The sequence below is a fragment of the Poecilia reticulata genome, chromosome 2, assembly GCF_904066995.2.
Source record: "Poecilia reticulata chromosome 2, P_reticulata-male-v2, whole genome shotgun sequence".
In the NCBI taxonomy this organism is placed as follows: domain Eukaryota; kingdom Metazoa; phylum Chordata; class Actinopteri; order Cyprinodontiformes; family Poeciliidae; genus Poecilia; species Poecilia reticulata.
Window position 1 is genome coordinate 21,090,702 of NC_088831.1, and position 15,666 is coordinate 21,106,367.

The 15,666-nt window shown below is 41.3% G+C and overlaps 1 protein-coding gene and 1 long non-coding RNA gene across 5 annotated transcripts in view; one reads left to right on the forward strand and one right to left on the reverse strand.

Moving 5' to 3' along the window:
• Positions 1–8,607, reverse strand: part of LOC145549055 (uncharacterized) — a 66,007-nt gene extending 57,400 nt beyond the window's left edge. Inside the window, exon 1 of the long non-coding RNA XR_014084981.1 lies at positions 7,578–8,607. This is a non-coding gene — a long non-coding RNA (uncharacterized LOC145549055). The remainder of the gene's footprint in view (positions 1–7,577) is intronic.
• arhgap20 (Rho GTPase activating protein 20) overlaps positions 1–15,666 on the forward strand; it is an 89,026-nt gene that overhangs the window by 51,541 nt on the left and 21,819 nt on the right. For 3 of the 4 annotated variants that reach the window (XM_081600263.1, XM_081600274.1, XM_017303723.2), the window contains 2 exons: positions 3,133–3,218; positions 13,888–14,064. In XM_081600263.1, the coding sequence (XP_081456389.1) occupies positions 3,136–3,218; positions 13,888–14,064 (260 nt within the window). In that variant the 5' untranslated portion in view covers positions 3,133–3,135. Of the gene's footprint in view, positions 1–615; positions 941–3,132; positions 3,219–13,887; positions 14,065–15,666 lie in introns of those variants that run through there. The other variant, XM_008431948.3, reaches the window with a different exon arrangement.

Here is a 15,666-nt window from a genome sequence, read left to right on the forward strand (position 1 = left end):
CACTCAAAACAAAGCAAATCTCCCACACCCACACACACCACACAAGAGTCACAGCAAGTGTAAATAAAACGACTTCTTATCCTTAAACACTCATTTGTCATCTGATTCTACATCCAAGATGGTTTTAATTGTCTTTCTCTACACACAAACTCGTTTTTATTCATTTTGAAAGCACGTTTTGATCAGATATAATCAGATTTAAATATTGCTGCAGTGTTTTTTTTTTCTGTTTAATGTTTGATAAATCTAGCACCCGCTGAACGACTGTTTTATTTACAACATATGTAGCTTACTTTTTAAAGCTCTAGCGACCTTTATTGAAAAGTAAAATAGGGAGGAGAGACAAAGGGGAAGCCAAAACCGGGAATTGAACCCTCGACAACCGCGTCGAGAACGTCATCCTCTGCACATGGTGCGCGCGCACTACTAAACTCCCGTTAGCTAGCTAGCTGTCTCCCCGTTCTGCGTTTTAAAATGACGCCGTTTTCTTCCTCAAAAAAAAAAAAATTTGTAGATACAAGATGCGTTAAAGTACGCTTAGTCGTGAGCCTTTAAAGCACTTTTATTTTGAAAATACCAACCGGAAGCTCGCTTACTCTCCAAACCATTTGAGTGAATTGAGCGAGACCGTGGAATAGGCGCTCAGACCAAACATCGCTCGTGCTGAGTCAGGAGCTCTGCTGGCTCCTCTGTCACACACAGGCTCTTTTTGTTGGATCTTCTCCTCCTTCTCTGTGATGGATCCTCCACCCACTCTCCTCTCTGGCGGGTAAACCGTGGACTTTACTGCTCGTATGATGGGAATATATCGCCGGTGCGCTCGGCCCCGTGGATGTACACAGCCTTGATGGAAAGCATGTCACCGCAGCAGGGGAGCATGGGACAGAACAGGTCCGACTCTCTGACGAGTGACAGCAAGCCGCTGCCCGACAACAAGAAGGTAACGGGGAGCTCGGACTCATTTTCGGGTGTGCGCTTCGTGTCACTCGACCTCTGTTAAGGGTCAACTAAGGATCATTTGTTTATAAAAATAAAAATAAAAACGGAGTTTGGCTGCCAAAACTTCTACTGTAAAAACTATATCATATATTTCAACATGAAATAGTTATAAAATAAATTCTAAACCTGTTATTTTCTAAATTGTTCCTAAAAATGTTGAATATCTAAATATTCGAGATGTTTGGAGGTCATTATTTACTAATTGTTTAAGTTATCTTTTTTAAAGATATCTCTGCTTTTACTTTATTAGAGCTTAATTCAAAGAAGATATTTCACTTTTTTGAAGAAATGTTGAAACATTTGAGTCTGTGAGGAGTACAATAATGAGAAAAAACGTGACATACCACCAACACCAGGGAAGCTTTTTAAAGGTTTTTCTTAGGTTATTTGCTGATTTATAGATCAAATAAATTGTTTAGATAGAAAAACAAACTTGAACCGAGAAAATCCTACAAAACGATTTTAGCAATAATAATGTGCAAAAATAGACAAATTGTTTTTGAATTGTAATTCTAAGCCGTTTTTGTTTTTGTTTTTTTTTTTGCTATAGAAGTAGCCATTGTCATTGTAGATATATCTCCCTCAGATTTAGCAGAATCCCCTTGAAATGACTTGAGAACTTGTTGTAAACAGCGCCCCCCCCCCGCTTGCGTGTTCAAAACTGGTAACTGCATCTATGCGCAGAGTGTCATTTCCAAAAGAGCATTTTTAAAGCAAAGCAGGTATATTTACTAGGTCTCACCTAACCAGGTTAAATGTGCGCAAAAATCTGTCATGTGTATTACTTAATTAATGTTTTGTGTAGCTTTTCTAACTGGCGTGTCTTCTCTTTGCTTTGAACATAACCCATACTAATTGGTTTTATGCTTTTACACCCTTTGTAGTACTGTGTGCTTTAACCACGTTTTTTGGTAGTTCAGGTCTTGGCATGGTTTGCTTTATTTTGGTTTTACTGATCAATAAATCATGAAAGAAAAGTTGAGGATTAACCCGACTCCAGAGACTTTAAAGATATTTGTTGTGTTTCCTTCAAAATATTCATTTTGTGTTGCAAGATGTGTAATTGAACCGATGTTGTGTAAAATTGCATTTGCACGTCAGGTTTCCTTTTCATCTTCTTGAGTCTATCAGCAAAAAAGAAAACAAAAAAACCGTGCTATTCACAAGTCTCTTCGTCTCTCCCTCTGCGTCCCTAAAGTTACGGCACGTGTCCTCCCAGTCATTCATTGCATTCAGAAATAACAAGAGGTTATGTTTTAAGTGATTGTTGTTCTTTCAGTTTTGATTTTTGCAAAGAAAAAGAAAACGAAAGTCAACTGGGGCCTTTCTGAAAAAGGAAACACGACTGGTGGTCTGCGTTTAGACTCATCTGATCGCAGCAGCAGCCTGTGGCTTACAGCTAATCAGAAACTGAAACTGGATAAAGTCTAAAAATGATCTAAATGTCTGTGAGAGCTGGCTTGTTCTGGAAGAGCCACTGCTAAATCATTTATCCCTCCGAGCGCTCAGTCTGGTGTCCCGTGATGCTCATCAATGGTGCTTTTTTTTAATGTTGGACTCTTGTGACAGTGGCCTATATGTCTCATGTAAATCTGCTAAAACAGGAATGTTCCAGGAATGCCCTGGGTTAAAATGAGCTCCGGAGTCACGTTTAATTTATGTTGCACTGTTAGTAACTTGTTGTGATTTTGTTTATCGTTATTGGATTACCGTTTGGTTGTCGTTACAGCTGAGAGGATGTCGGGCCTGCCCCTGTCAGGGAGGACACCTTTAGCCATCTTAAGAACAAATTCTGGGGAAACTTAAAGATTGTGCCAGACTCTCTGCATGCTGCTTCACTCCCTGTGACCTTTATGTTTTATGTCTGTGTCATTTCCTCCTCCCCTTCTCCACTGCTGCTGGCTCTTCTGCTTTTTCTGTCAGTCACAAACCTCCCCTTCCTCCACCCTTTTCTCTTAAATCCTCAACTTCCAGCCATCAGACAGCATCACAGAGTGCTGACTGTGGTCTTTCTGTCCCCCGCCCCACCAACCTTACCGTCACAGAATGTAACCGAAAACACAGACGCAAACTTTTATCTCTGCGTGTGCTCTGACTCATGTTTTGTGTCGCTCTTTCTGTCTGCCCCCTCAGAAGATGAAGACCCTCGCCCAGAGGCGACAGTCGGCTCCCTCGCTGGTCATCAGCAAAGCACTTACAAGATCCAGAAGCGCTTCCAGGTACCTGCAGTACACACCTGCCTGTGCTCCCATCAGAAAGGATCTGACAGCGGTGCCGTTAAAACCGGCGATGTCCCGGTCGACTTCATTGAGGAAACTCTGCTCCCGATATCCGTTCTCGTCGAGTTTCCGCGACATGTTTTTAAAAGACAACGGCGGATTTTTGTGTGGACGGCTTGCTAAGCGTGTCATTTTCTTTTCCTCGCTTTTCCCATATCATGGTGGCCCCCAGAATATGCATAGAGAGCAGCTGAAGCACCAGTCATTAAATTTTATGACATTTAAAGCAAAATGTCATAATAAATAGATACATTTATTAACTTTTCCCATAAGTTTTGTTTGCAGAGGTTTAGCTATAACTGATTGAAATAAACGATTAGCTTTACGAGCAAAAAAAAAAAAATTACACCAAAAACATAAAAGCGTTAGCCTAGCTTAGCACTTCCACTTACTGCTCAACACAAAACAATCGTAATGGAAGGTTATTGAAGACCACAGCTATTAAATCTTAACTGCATTTCAGGTAACTTGTTGTCGGGACATTATACTTGTAGCTTTATTGACCCAGTTTAACCCCCCATGTTTGAACAGCATATTAAGGCTGACCTATAAAAAAATAATAATAAAAATCCAACTGGTACAAAATATCTGTTGCCATCAGGAAGAAATGGACGTTATTGCCGAGTTAAATGCCGCGCAATCACAAAACTAATTCAGACCATGTGTGGTTCTCACCAAACATGCCGTTGAGGTTAATTATCAGGCCTTATTGGCAAATTCCTCGTCTTAAATGACGCCGCTCGGCGTCAGGGGCAAAAAAACACAACAAAACAAAAAAGTCCTGATTGGGACATTGGTGGCTGAGTCCTCTGCAAAATGCATGATGTGATGGATGAAGCTGCAGTTGAGTTAGCTCTAAGTTCCTCAGCGTGCATAAATGTTTACTCCCAGTATGACAGACCTTTCAAACAGATTAGAAAGCGTAACCCGTCTGAATGAAAAATCCTTTCCTTCAGTGTTCGCCCCCCCGTCCCTTCTACTCCACGACAACATGTGCTTGTTTTACTGTGACTCCTCTTGCCGTCACTAACAACCGACTCTGTTAAAGATTCTGACTTGACATAACGCTAAAGCGTGCCTTCGCCGATGTCCGCCGAGCGTTTTCGCAACCGCTGTGAAGCATTTTGCCAAGTTGGTCGCTGAGCCGATTCACAAAGCTTTCATGTTTTTGTCACTGAGTTTTCCCCAGGAAACACCAAGCGCTTATTTGAGAGGCTGATAATGCGTAGATTAAAGAAGGGGGGGGGGAAACAACAAAAAAAAATTTGAGCCTCGGAGGCTTGGGATAAAATCAACAGAGGTTTAAAACCTGGATCTCTGGTGAGTGAAAGTGGAAGCTGTTTGCTTGCTGATCTGAGTGAGATAGATTGTGGTTTTGAATGGCTAAGTCTACGATTTAGATATTTGCTCAAGAGTTATGTTTTCCCCCAGTTTGAGTAAAATCTCAAAGTTTGGCCTTGGAGGCTTCTCACTCTCTTTCTGCTTACTTATCCCTGAGCTATCGGTGTTTTCATCACCTCCCCCCCTCCACCGTATCACTCAGATCCCTTCCTTTTCCTTTACCAGGGTCGGAAATAAGCCCTTCCAATCCCCTTTGGCCACACTGTTTATTTACGAAGGGCTTTGTTTATCTTCTAAACTGCGGCTAACTCGTCGATGCCAGCTTCAGAGGCAGGCTCACTCTCTCAATCTGCTTCCAGTTCTCTTAAAACCTTTTTACAATTGAATGCCATCAATGCCAGGCCGTATCTCAGGTGTGAACCGTTTTTAGCGTTTGTGGATGGAGTTCAGGTTTGACTGCATGAAGCGATGTTTGCGGAGGGGCCGGGGTGGTGAGGAGGGGGAAACTCCCTGCGCTGTTAAATGGCTGGGTTCTCTTGGGGCAGGATTTGTGTGTTAAAGAGATTTGGGGAGACATATTCTGTTGGCAGGTGTGGTGAGAGGTTGAGAAAGGAACTCTATTGACTGAAAGACAAATAGTCTGCATGACAGAGCCGCTTAGTCTGTCCCAGTCTGACCTGACTGTGTGTGTGTGTGTGTGTGTGTGTGTGTGTGTGTGTGTGTGTGTGTGTGTGCGTGTGTGTGTGTGAGAAATGAGAGTGGATGTGGAGCCAGGAGTTGACTCTCTCAGCTGTCACTCTTAACCTTTGACATTAAATTAGGAGCTGTCGGGAGGGAGGTGTTCATTTATCTCCAGTTGAGCGTTGGGGAGACGGGTCAACTTCTTGAGGTTTGCGACTGTAACCGTCAGAAGGTTGAAGTCCCGGCTGCGGCTGACGCTTCGCTCCAGCCGTTTGCCAAAACAGCCAATTTTTGTAATAAATTGGTTTGTTTTGTTGGGTTTGTCTAACCCTGTGCGTGCCTTGGAAAGAAAAGCACTGGAACCCTTAAGCCACATAAATGCAGTTGAAACGGATAAATAAGTGCTTCCAGCAGCTCCTGGCAGAGGCTTCAGCATCATTGCATCACCAATGTGCTCTTTATGCGAGTAAATCCCCTCCAAGACGGGAGGGAGAGAAACGAAAATGTACCGTTTACGCCATTCATACTGTAACAGTGTAGCTATTTCTGGTTTCGCTCGTCTCTGCATTTAGATTTTTATTTTTTTTTACTGGGAAGCGGGAATCCGAGAGGAAACTTAAATATACAGTGGTCCCCACATGCATTCATTTTCACTTTTCTCCATGTACAACCGCTAACTTCAGTGTGTCGAACCAACACAAAGTGGTGCGTAAAAGTAAAGTGGAAAGGAAAGGATGTTGAGGGTTTTATAAATGAAAATCTGAAAAGTACGCACTTGTGTGCGTTCTTTACTCCGATGCCAATGACTGGAATCAAACACTATCAGCTCCATATAAGGACCAGCTGGTTAGTAGCTGACGTCCACCTGAGTGTAATTTAATATCTAGAAATAAGGCTGGTCTGTGAAGGCCAGGAAGCCAACTTCAAAAGTTTGCCTCTATGGAAGAGCGGCAAGATGAAAGCTACCGTAAAAACACAAAAAGAAGTAGTTTGTCACAATCCTTTCACTGGATACAATAGTCATATGAAAGAAGGTACTCTGGTCAAGTTTGTCCCAAACTGAACTTTTTGACCTGAATACAAAATGCTATGCGTCACATTGCAAACATTCTCCCCACGGTGGTAGCTCCGTCATGCTGTGGGGACTCTGGAAGCTGGAATCTAGATGCAGCTATTAAAAACACGACAATTCTGCATGAAAAGCTGCTGAAGGCTGCAAAAGACCAGAAACCGGGGTGAAGGGTCAACTCTCCTCAGCAACATAATCCAATCGCACCAGATCAGATTCGACCAATCAGACCCCAGATGTTCAAATCTGGTAGAGACGGACCTGAAAAAGATCGCAAGACTCAGAAACTTCCGGTTGTTTTTTACAAAATATTGAGTCAGGCTAGCTGAACGCTAAAGCTGGCCACACTCTTCAGTTTGTCTGAAAATATCCACAGTGACTCCCTCTGCTGCGTCTCTGCCAACAGCGATGGAGATGCATCAAAGGAATAATCTAATCCATCAATCTCCAGAATTTTTTTTTTGTAAGAGATTATGGAAACCAACCATAGGATTACTCCCGTCATCCTTAGGGAATTAAATTTCTATGCTATTGGAGGAACATGGCAGCATCGTAAAAATATGGAAAATTATGACTTGCAATCTGGTGCGTGCCAAAGTTTTCACTTTTTTTTTTTTGCAGCAAAGCTGAAAAACCAAGTCATTTTGCTTCTACTCAAAGCAAAAGTCTATCAATTAAAATTTCAACAAGTTGACATTTGAAAAAACACCCTTTTTACACTGACACATACGTATGTAAGAATGGGTGATATTGACTTGGTTATTTCGTAGTACTATTGTAATATCAACAAAAGTAACAATAAGCAGCAGTTATTACTTTTTTAGCCAATACATTAAACAACAATCACAGCTTTATAAACATAAACACTGCTTTTGAAAAAGTGTGATTTGTTACTCTAACTCTGCACACAGTAACAATGTTTAATTGTTACTGATTTGAAAATCATATTTTCAAATTTATTGATACACTTTATAGAAAAGTTAGTAAAACCAACAACCTCAACAATATGAACAGCTTTAGGGGGTTTTGAACATCATACATTTATCAAGACAATGATGAATCGAACTTATCATGGTAACTTTATTGCGATTAACGATATGATGAAAACACACAAGCATTATTTTCTGGTTTGAATTGTGAAACAGCAGTGGCTCATATCCTCTGGCTGCTTTACTAATAAAAAAGGGGAAAAATAAAAGTTTCCTGACCTCATCCTGTGAGTTACTCTGTGCGTTTTCTCAGCTACACAGGATCTATTGTGATCTGGCGGGGTGACTTTATAGTTTTTGCATTTATTTGTTGCAGCGTAAGGTCAGGAAAAATAACAAGAAGGAAATAATGGCAGCTGTCGTCAACAGTATTAAATCACCGCGGCTCTAATCAAGTTTGACGGCAGCCATGAAGAAAAGCAGCTACTGTGGATTTGGATGGTACAGGGTGGTGTGTGTCCGTCTCGAATGACGTCTTTCACAAGCAAAACGCTCTTTGTCTCCGTAGGCTGCGCTGTGAACGGCTGCACGTATGGAGAACCACTGACTGGTGATGCAGCCCGTCAGTGTGAAATTCGCTTGGAAAAAATAAAATAAAAGTGACAGTTCTTCCTCTTACAGTCAGCGTCCGTAATTGCATTCACTTGTTCCTTGTTGGCGTTTTGGTTCTGATGCCAAAAATAATCACATTTGTTGGAAGTTCAGGTATCGAATTTGGCCCCGGCGGATGAGCAAATGCAGTCACAAAGTTTGTTTCAGGGATCTTGTCAACGGGGGGTAGACTGTTACATTAGTGTATCGTTTCCTTTTGAAAGGCTCACCATAATCTCTTGATGGACTCACTGTTGGACAGCTTAGGTAATGTCTTACTCTAGTGAAGGGACGGTGTTACCTGACACATGGAGAATGGAGGTTTTCGGCATATGCATAAAGTGGAGGCAGGCCAGCAGCGTCTTTCGTGTTTCACTTTCTTTTAAAAAAGAAGGCTAAGATTGAACTTTTTGTGTTTATAGATGCACTGTTTTTCCAGTTTCTCATGAAGGTCTAACCTGCTGATGCCACTTTTGATTTGTCTCTAAGAACCGCAGTTAATGTTCAAAATATTTTTATACTAGGCTTCCTGCTGCAGGCTGTAAGTGTTAATAATAACAAAGGCATCACATTATGTGTGCGTGGTGACTGTAAAACTATCTTAAAAGAAACACGAAATGATACTGTCTTAAGCATCGTGTTTTAGCAATTAGCATTCTTATCATCCCTTACTGTAAACATCACACTATAAAAAAATCTGTATATTTAGCAGTGAAGTTGTGACATGTAAGAATCTGTAAGCTATAAAAGATGTAAAATTGTTGATTTAATGTGAAGTTACTTGGTGAAAACAGTAATTTTTACATTTGTACAATCATTTTAGGAAAAATACTGTTATTTTCCCTAAAAGTTAAAACATCCTCATGTCCCCAACAAAGACAATGGCGTCTAACCATGAAAGAAGAAAAAATGTTGTACCCATAATTTTACGGTGTAGTTCTGGCAGCCACGGCTTCTGGCGTTTCACCTACAATTTCCTTTTTTTCCTCCTCCTTTTTTTTCCTTTTAACAATCCAGTTTTCTTGTGGATTCTTGTAGATCCTTGACCAACAAAATTCTAGAAAGGAGAAACTTACTCATGATACGTCCAGCTGTACTGTTATCCAGACAAACTCTCCCTTGTGATAATTCAATTCTTTACCAGTTCAATATCATCAATAAGTTGGCACAAATTGGCGCCCACGGCACACATGGAAGAAATGTAATGTCCTTTAACCCATCAAAGTCTGGCTTTCTGTTGTTGCTGCCTGGATAATCGGCCAATGAGCCTCCACAGAAATAACCATACATTTCGTCCTTCTCCCGACTTCATCAGAATCTACTACTGATACTAAAAATGGTGAACTTTGAGTCTTCCCCCCCACACTAGCGACTTCCACACTGAAGGGTGTTGCTAACCGAGCTGTGGTTACATGCAGTGCGTTTTAGATCAATAAAGGATGACAAAGTTGGTCTACCACCGAAACTCAAATTTCCTGTTACTCTGACATAACAAGCCAAAAAAGAAGAAAAGAAACCAGTATGATTTTTATTGTAGCCGTTGTCTTCGGCATCTCTTAAACCTGTTGGTTCTCGTTTTTGTCAGTCTGTTCAGCCTCTGAGGCCTGAGCTGATTTAGGTGAATCAGAGTGAATGCTCTCCATTAAACATTTCTCTGCTGACAAACGCCGAGTCTCGCTCAGGAGCCAGGGTCCCTTCTTTTTATTCTTTCACAACTTGACACAGTCCAACTTTGTGACTCACGCTGATAAAATCCCTCAGCCTTTTTATATGCGCATTTTTGCCGCTTGAATATTCATCCAGCGGGGATTAGCATGCAGCGTCGTGCGAATCTTTGTGCGCTGACGCGCTCTTATTGTGCGTTTCTGAAAAGTCAACATTTCATCCACACAGAGCCAGGGCTTCGGCAGAGACGAGCGTGTACGTTCAGGCGGGGTGGGAGCGAAATTTATCAACATCACATGACGCACAATGGAGACATTAGCTCTTCATTCGTCAGATTCAAAGGAGTGCGGCTTGGCTGTCAATCTGGCATTTAGGAGGGAGGGATGTGTGGTGAATACGGAAGATGTTGTCTTTATTAGCGGGAGCAGAGTGAAGTGAAAGGGAGCTTACAAAGCGGGGCTAACTCCTGTGTGTTTGTGTGTGTGCGCTTACTGGAGGGTTTCTGAGATTTGAACTGAGGTGCATCCGTTATCTCAGCCCACTTCATAAAGAAACCTAAATTTCCCCGCTTTCTGGTTGCAGCTTCTGTTTGCTTTTAACAAATAACTTCAGCTGACGTTTCCTCGCGACCTCTTAGGAGTGCGTTGACCCGAGCATTTGTCATCTCTACTTTTACATTTGGGAGATTGTAGCCTACTTCAATTGTGGCTTTTTCAAAGAGCTGAGAATATTTCAAAATGCAGGATGTTGTATGACGGACAGAGTTTACAGTTGCATTCACACCAGCCACGTTTAACCCGCTCTAATTGAACTCTAGTTTGTCTGAAAAGCCCGGTTCGTTTGGGGATGTGTGAACGTGCAGTCGGCTTACAAAGCGAACTCTTGTCTGCCTAAAAGCCTTAGTCTCAGTTCAGTTGAAGTGAACTCTTGTGCGGTTCAAATCAAGTGCATATGTGAATGCCAAGCGGGCCAGAGACCGCTCCAAAAGTAGGAAGCGGACTACAGCGCTGGGCATTCTGGGTAAATGCAAACACTTGAGTCAAGCGCTAGTGGACAGAAATAGGATGTGGTTTTCAAACGACAAAAACAAAACGCTAAAATTTGACGCCGCTCTGTTTTTGTTTCCTTTTTGTGAAGAAGGAAGTTGCTCTCATTTCTTCTTCAGAGGTTTTCTTGTAGTTTCCTTCAGTAGTTTGTAGTGCAGCGCCACTGCAGGCCAGGGGGTGAACGGGTTTTTCAATTAGTTTGGTTCATTTCACAGAGTGTGAAAGGAAAATGTAGGAAAAGTTTCAGTTTTGATCCCCAATCAAACCGAGTCTACCAAACTATCAGACGTAAAAACTACTAAATATTAGAGCCGTCCTAAATTTGATAATATAGATTCAGCAGCAGCGCGGTGAAAATAACATGTTACACGGGTCATTTCTTCTTGACTTTTCCGGAAAAAAATCAAATAAAATCATGTTGCAACCACTTCCAGGCCTTGTTTTTATTAATGTTTTCTTTTGAGCATCAGATCTGGACTCCAGGCAAGTCAGTTAAGCACTTGGACAACAAAACTACAAGTCGATGACGTGGTCGGGGATCAACTTGTGTATCGAGTCTTTCTCTCAAACAAAACAAATTGGCATTTAAACATTTGTTTTAGGGATAATTTGTTTTAGGGATAAATCTGGGGCTTAAACACATCTGCGTGGGGTTTATTTCGCAACAAACAAACAAAAAAATAAATTCCATAGTTTTATTGTTTGACTGAGAAGCTCTTTGAATAGCATCAACAGTTCAGTCTCTAGTTTTATATCTGCACCACATGAGGGTCTGAAAATCCTGTGCTTAATTTACCACATTAATACAATTTACCAGAAATCTCTCAGCCCCAAACTTTTTGAGATTTATATTTGGAAGACGCACAAAGACGAGGAGAGAGCACTGTAACCATGTCCCCCCTACCCCTTTTTTCTTTTTCTTCGTTAATTAATTATGTAACCAAACCCTCGTCTGATGTGGCTGGAAGGACGTTTCTGAGAGGGAATCCAAGTTTCTTTGGCTCCTCAGCAAAACCTGATCCACCGTTCAGCGCTTTCCTGCCAGAATACTAATAACGCTTTGCTTTGCTTTCCTTTCCGAAGCAGCAGAGGCTTTGTTAATACGAGGGTGTGGACCTGTGGGCAGAGAACGTGTGCCCATTTGTGTACATAAAAGAGACAGAGATAGTAAATGTGGCTGGAAGGGGACAGTTTAGTGTTTTTATCGGAGAGCAATGGATAAACAGGAAAGGATGGAGCACACTAATCATTTCCTTTTTCTTCTAAAAAAAAAAAACACCAGTTCTTCCTTTTTATATCCTTTAACAGTGGAGTGTATTGACAGGAGAATAAAAGCCAAGTCTGAATAAAATTCAGAATGAGATTGTTGGGGGGGGGGGGTTTTGTAAATATTTTAAACTATAAGCCCTTTTAATTAATAGGTGCTTCATAAAGCACCAGGAACCTCAATATTTCCATCTCCAAAGCTGTTTTTATGCACATCTAAGACACACAAACCGTGTGCAGCCCATTTTCCAGCTGGCGTAGGCAGCGCAGCTTATGATTTGTGGCTTTGTTCGAGCCCCAGCATTTATTTTGCAGCAAGAAATCAGGAAATATTGTGGCGAAAATTCCATTCCATAAGTTTGGAGGAGCTATTGGGACATTTAATCCCCTTTCAATTCCTTCCAGCGTTGGTTCACCGCTACACGGGCTTCGTGTTTTTAGCTGTGCGGTCGCTGCCAGATCATTATATTATACTGTCAATGAAAGTGGGGGAAAACTCTGGTGTTGATGCACGTCGGTGAAAGCAGCGGAGCTGAGGAGATTTTCTGTTTAGTTTTTTTTTTTTGTTTGTTTTTTTTTATGGATGAAGCTCACTGGGGAATGTTTTAGGATTATTTTATTTATCTAGCTGATTTATTTATTTATTTATTTTTTTTATGCTGGTTCACAGTTTGCCAGACCTGTTTCACGTTCATACCTGAGTATTGTCATTGAGGTAAAAATGTATTAAAAGAGTAATGGCTGCTAATATAATTGAATTGCTAACCTTGACTAAATGATCTTAATTCTCTTTCTAACCTGACACAGATTTAGTATTAGGTAGTTGGAGGAAACTATTGTTGTTCCAAATTCTTCTTTGGTTTATGTGTGTTAACTTATTTCCTTTAATTTCAGTTAAAGCGCCTCACAAATATTATTACACCCACTGGTTATTAGCCAAAACCTTCGAACATGGAGCTTTGCTCTCTTTTTCCTACACTCAAAACTCTACAGCACAGTGAAATGTGTTGGTGGTGGCAGCATCATGCAGTGGGGATTCGGAGTGGCGTTGCTTGAGATGTCTGTATTAGAGTGGCCCAGTCAAAGTCCAGAACAAAATCCTGCTTAAAATATCTAAGACTGATCAAATGTCAATAACCGGTAGTAACTAGTCACATTCACTTGAGTAACTTTTTAGAAAAAATGTCTTAGGTATATTTTTACTATACTTTTTTCTATTACTTGAGTGCCATTTTTTAAAAAGCAATGGGGGGTCCCCGTTTTGCTACTTGTGCTACTTAGACTTTATGTTTGCAATATAACAAGCTTTATTTATTATTATTTTATACCTGCTGAGCTTCATCCTGTCCAAACATACAGTATATTTGCTTTACTCACTGTAAAAACTACATAGGTTTTTTTCTTTTCTTTTTTCTTATTTGGAAATGTGCTGCCTGAATCTGTTCTTTTTTTATTATTATTATTCATTTTAGTTTTTAACATACCAGAATTTGGACATAACTTTACATTTTTGTCTCTCTGATTCCATCATCTTTAGACATTAAACCAAATGTTCCCATCAGATTCTTTTAGTTACTTTTACTTGAGTAAAAAACATGCTAAACCAGGCCTGCTCTTACTTGAGGACATTTTTTGATTACTCTGCCCACCTCTACCAATAAACTACGTCGACTTGTGCACTCGGAAAATGACCAAAAGTGAAAAAATAAAAGCCCCAAAGTTTATAAGATTTTTTTTACAAGGAACTGTACCTCCTTAAGCAAATTTGATCCTCATGGTTTTGTTGTTCTCCAATATTCCCCCAATTGTTGAGGGGAATTTTAGCCGAAATGCACCGTTTATTTTCCTAAACATATCGTCTTTCATGTCTCCAAACTCGTCATGGAGCTGAGTCAGTACTTTTGGTAATCGGCGGTGAATTTCATTTTGTGCCTTCTTTCTTCTTCCTTTCGTCCCTCCAGGGAAAGCTGCATGATGCCGGTCAGCCCCGAGTCGTGTCCTCTCGTCCAGGCCTTCCTGGCCGAATGCCTCGGCCGCCTGTTCCTGGGTCACGCCCAAACGCAGCTGAAGACGGGTCTGCAGACCCAGGAGAGACACCTCTTCCTCTTCAACGACGCGCTGCTAGTCGCTAAGGCCAAGTAAGCTTCCCCCCCCATTGGTCCAAACGTCCTGAAATTACTCGTACTGCCTCTTTCTCTTTCATCTGGCAGGTTGCAGAACATGGAGACAGAAAGATGCAAACAAGGGGAAGGAAAAAAAAATTTGAATGAGAATATTTTGGAAGAACATTTACAAACTCGTTGGGTGTTCTGGTTCTTCTTGATGAGTTCCAGAGATAAAGTTACGTTTTATCTCTCGTACCTTCAGATCCACACAGATTTTTCCGTAGCTCACAATTATTTCCCAGCCGATGAAATCCATACGAAACCCGGCTGACATCAAATTGTTGTCCCCCTGCCTTGCTGGCCCCGCAGTGAGGGACTCCCCACCCACAAACTAAATCACACAAGGACTTGCAAAAATAGCAACTCAAGGCACAAGGAGACATTTTTGAGGTCTGCGTTCAGAAATAGACTGTAGCTCTGCACTTACTGTACACACAGACACGGCAGGACGTCTGTGGCAGTCATGTGCCAGCGGGGTGGAGCTGACCCTTCCAGGACGGAGACGACGTGCTGTAATTGGCTTTAATTTTAAATTTTTTTTGTGGTTGAGCGTGGGTTGAGTTAGAGGAATGTGCAACGGCAAGAGGGGAGAAGACATTCGGTGATCTATGTGTGCTTTTCCCTCCGTTGTATCGATCGAATATGTTCAACTGGATCATCTACCTCTATAATTAGAGACGTGGTAAACGGATGCACATTTTACTCTGAAAATAGAAACTTTTCATATCTTTATTTATGGAAAGTGTGTTGTAGCTTAGCGGAAGCATATCGTGAAATTCCAACCTCAAACTGGACTCAGTTAAAACACTGGGAGACCGTTAAAGGCGTTCAGTGTGCTTTATAAAGGCAAACTGAATGCATAAACTAATCGTCATATTCATTCATTCCTCCTGAGTCAATGATTTGTAAAATAAATAATTTGCTACAGGGATTTTGACTCCCGACTGCAGGAAAAGGGTTTGGATACAAACACGCACCACACTTTTCAGTTATTTTAAACTAGTTTGAACACCAGGCATCTTTTACACTCTTCAGGTAACACCACAATGAATCTAATGCAGGCCTATGATGCAAAATTCACATTTTGCACGTTTTTATTCGTCCATTTGGGCTTCAGCTGTTTCTAAAAACACTACCTAGTCATCTGGGGTGGGGGGTTTGGCATTCAGTTTGGTGTCTGGAAAACGAGCTGTTGCCTAGCAACCCCAGCGAAGCCTGGTTCGTCTCCTGCGTGTGCTGTACAATGGATGCTGGAAAAGACAAGTGTCTTGTTGTTGACTTGCCATCCAGAAACCACTTGCTGCTTTCTTGTTGGTTGTGCAGGAGACTCCACTAATGCTTTTCAAAGATGTACTTTGGTGTAACTGCGTACCTGTTTACATTCGCACATGAAAATGGCTGCAAGAGGTGAGTGGTCAGCAGCAGCAGCTTATTTAAAGAGACGGAGGCCCTAAAACAGCTCATTCTGGAAGGCAGAACTGAACAGACTAAGATCTCATAATCCAAAAATGAGTTTTATGCAAACATAAATGTAATGAACACGTTTTGCATAGACTTATCCTAACCTGTGCGAGG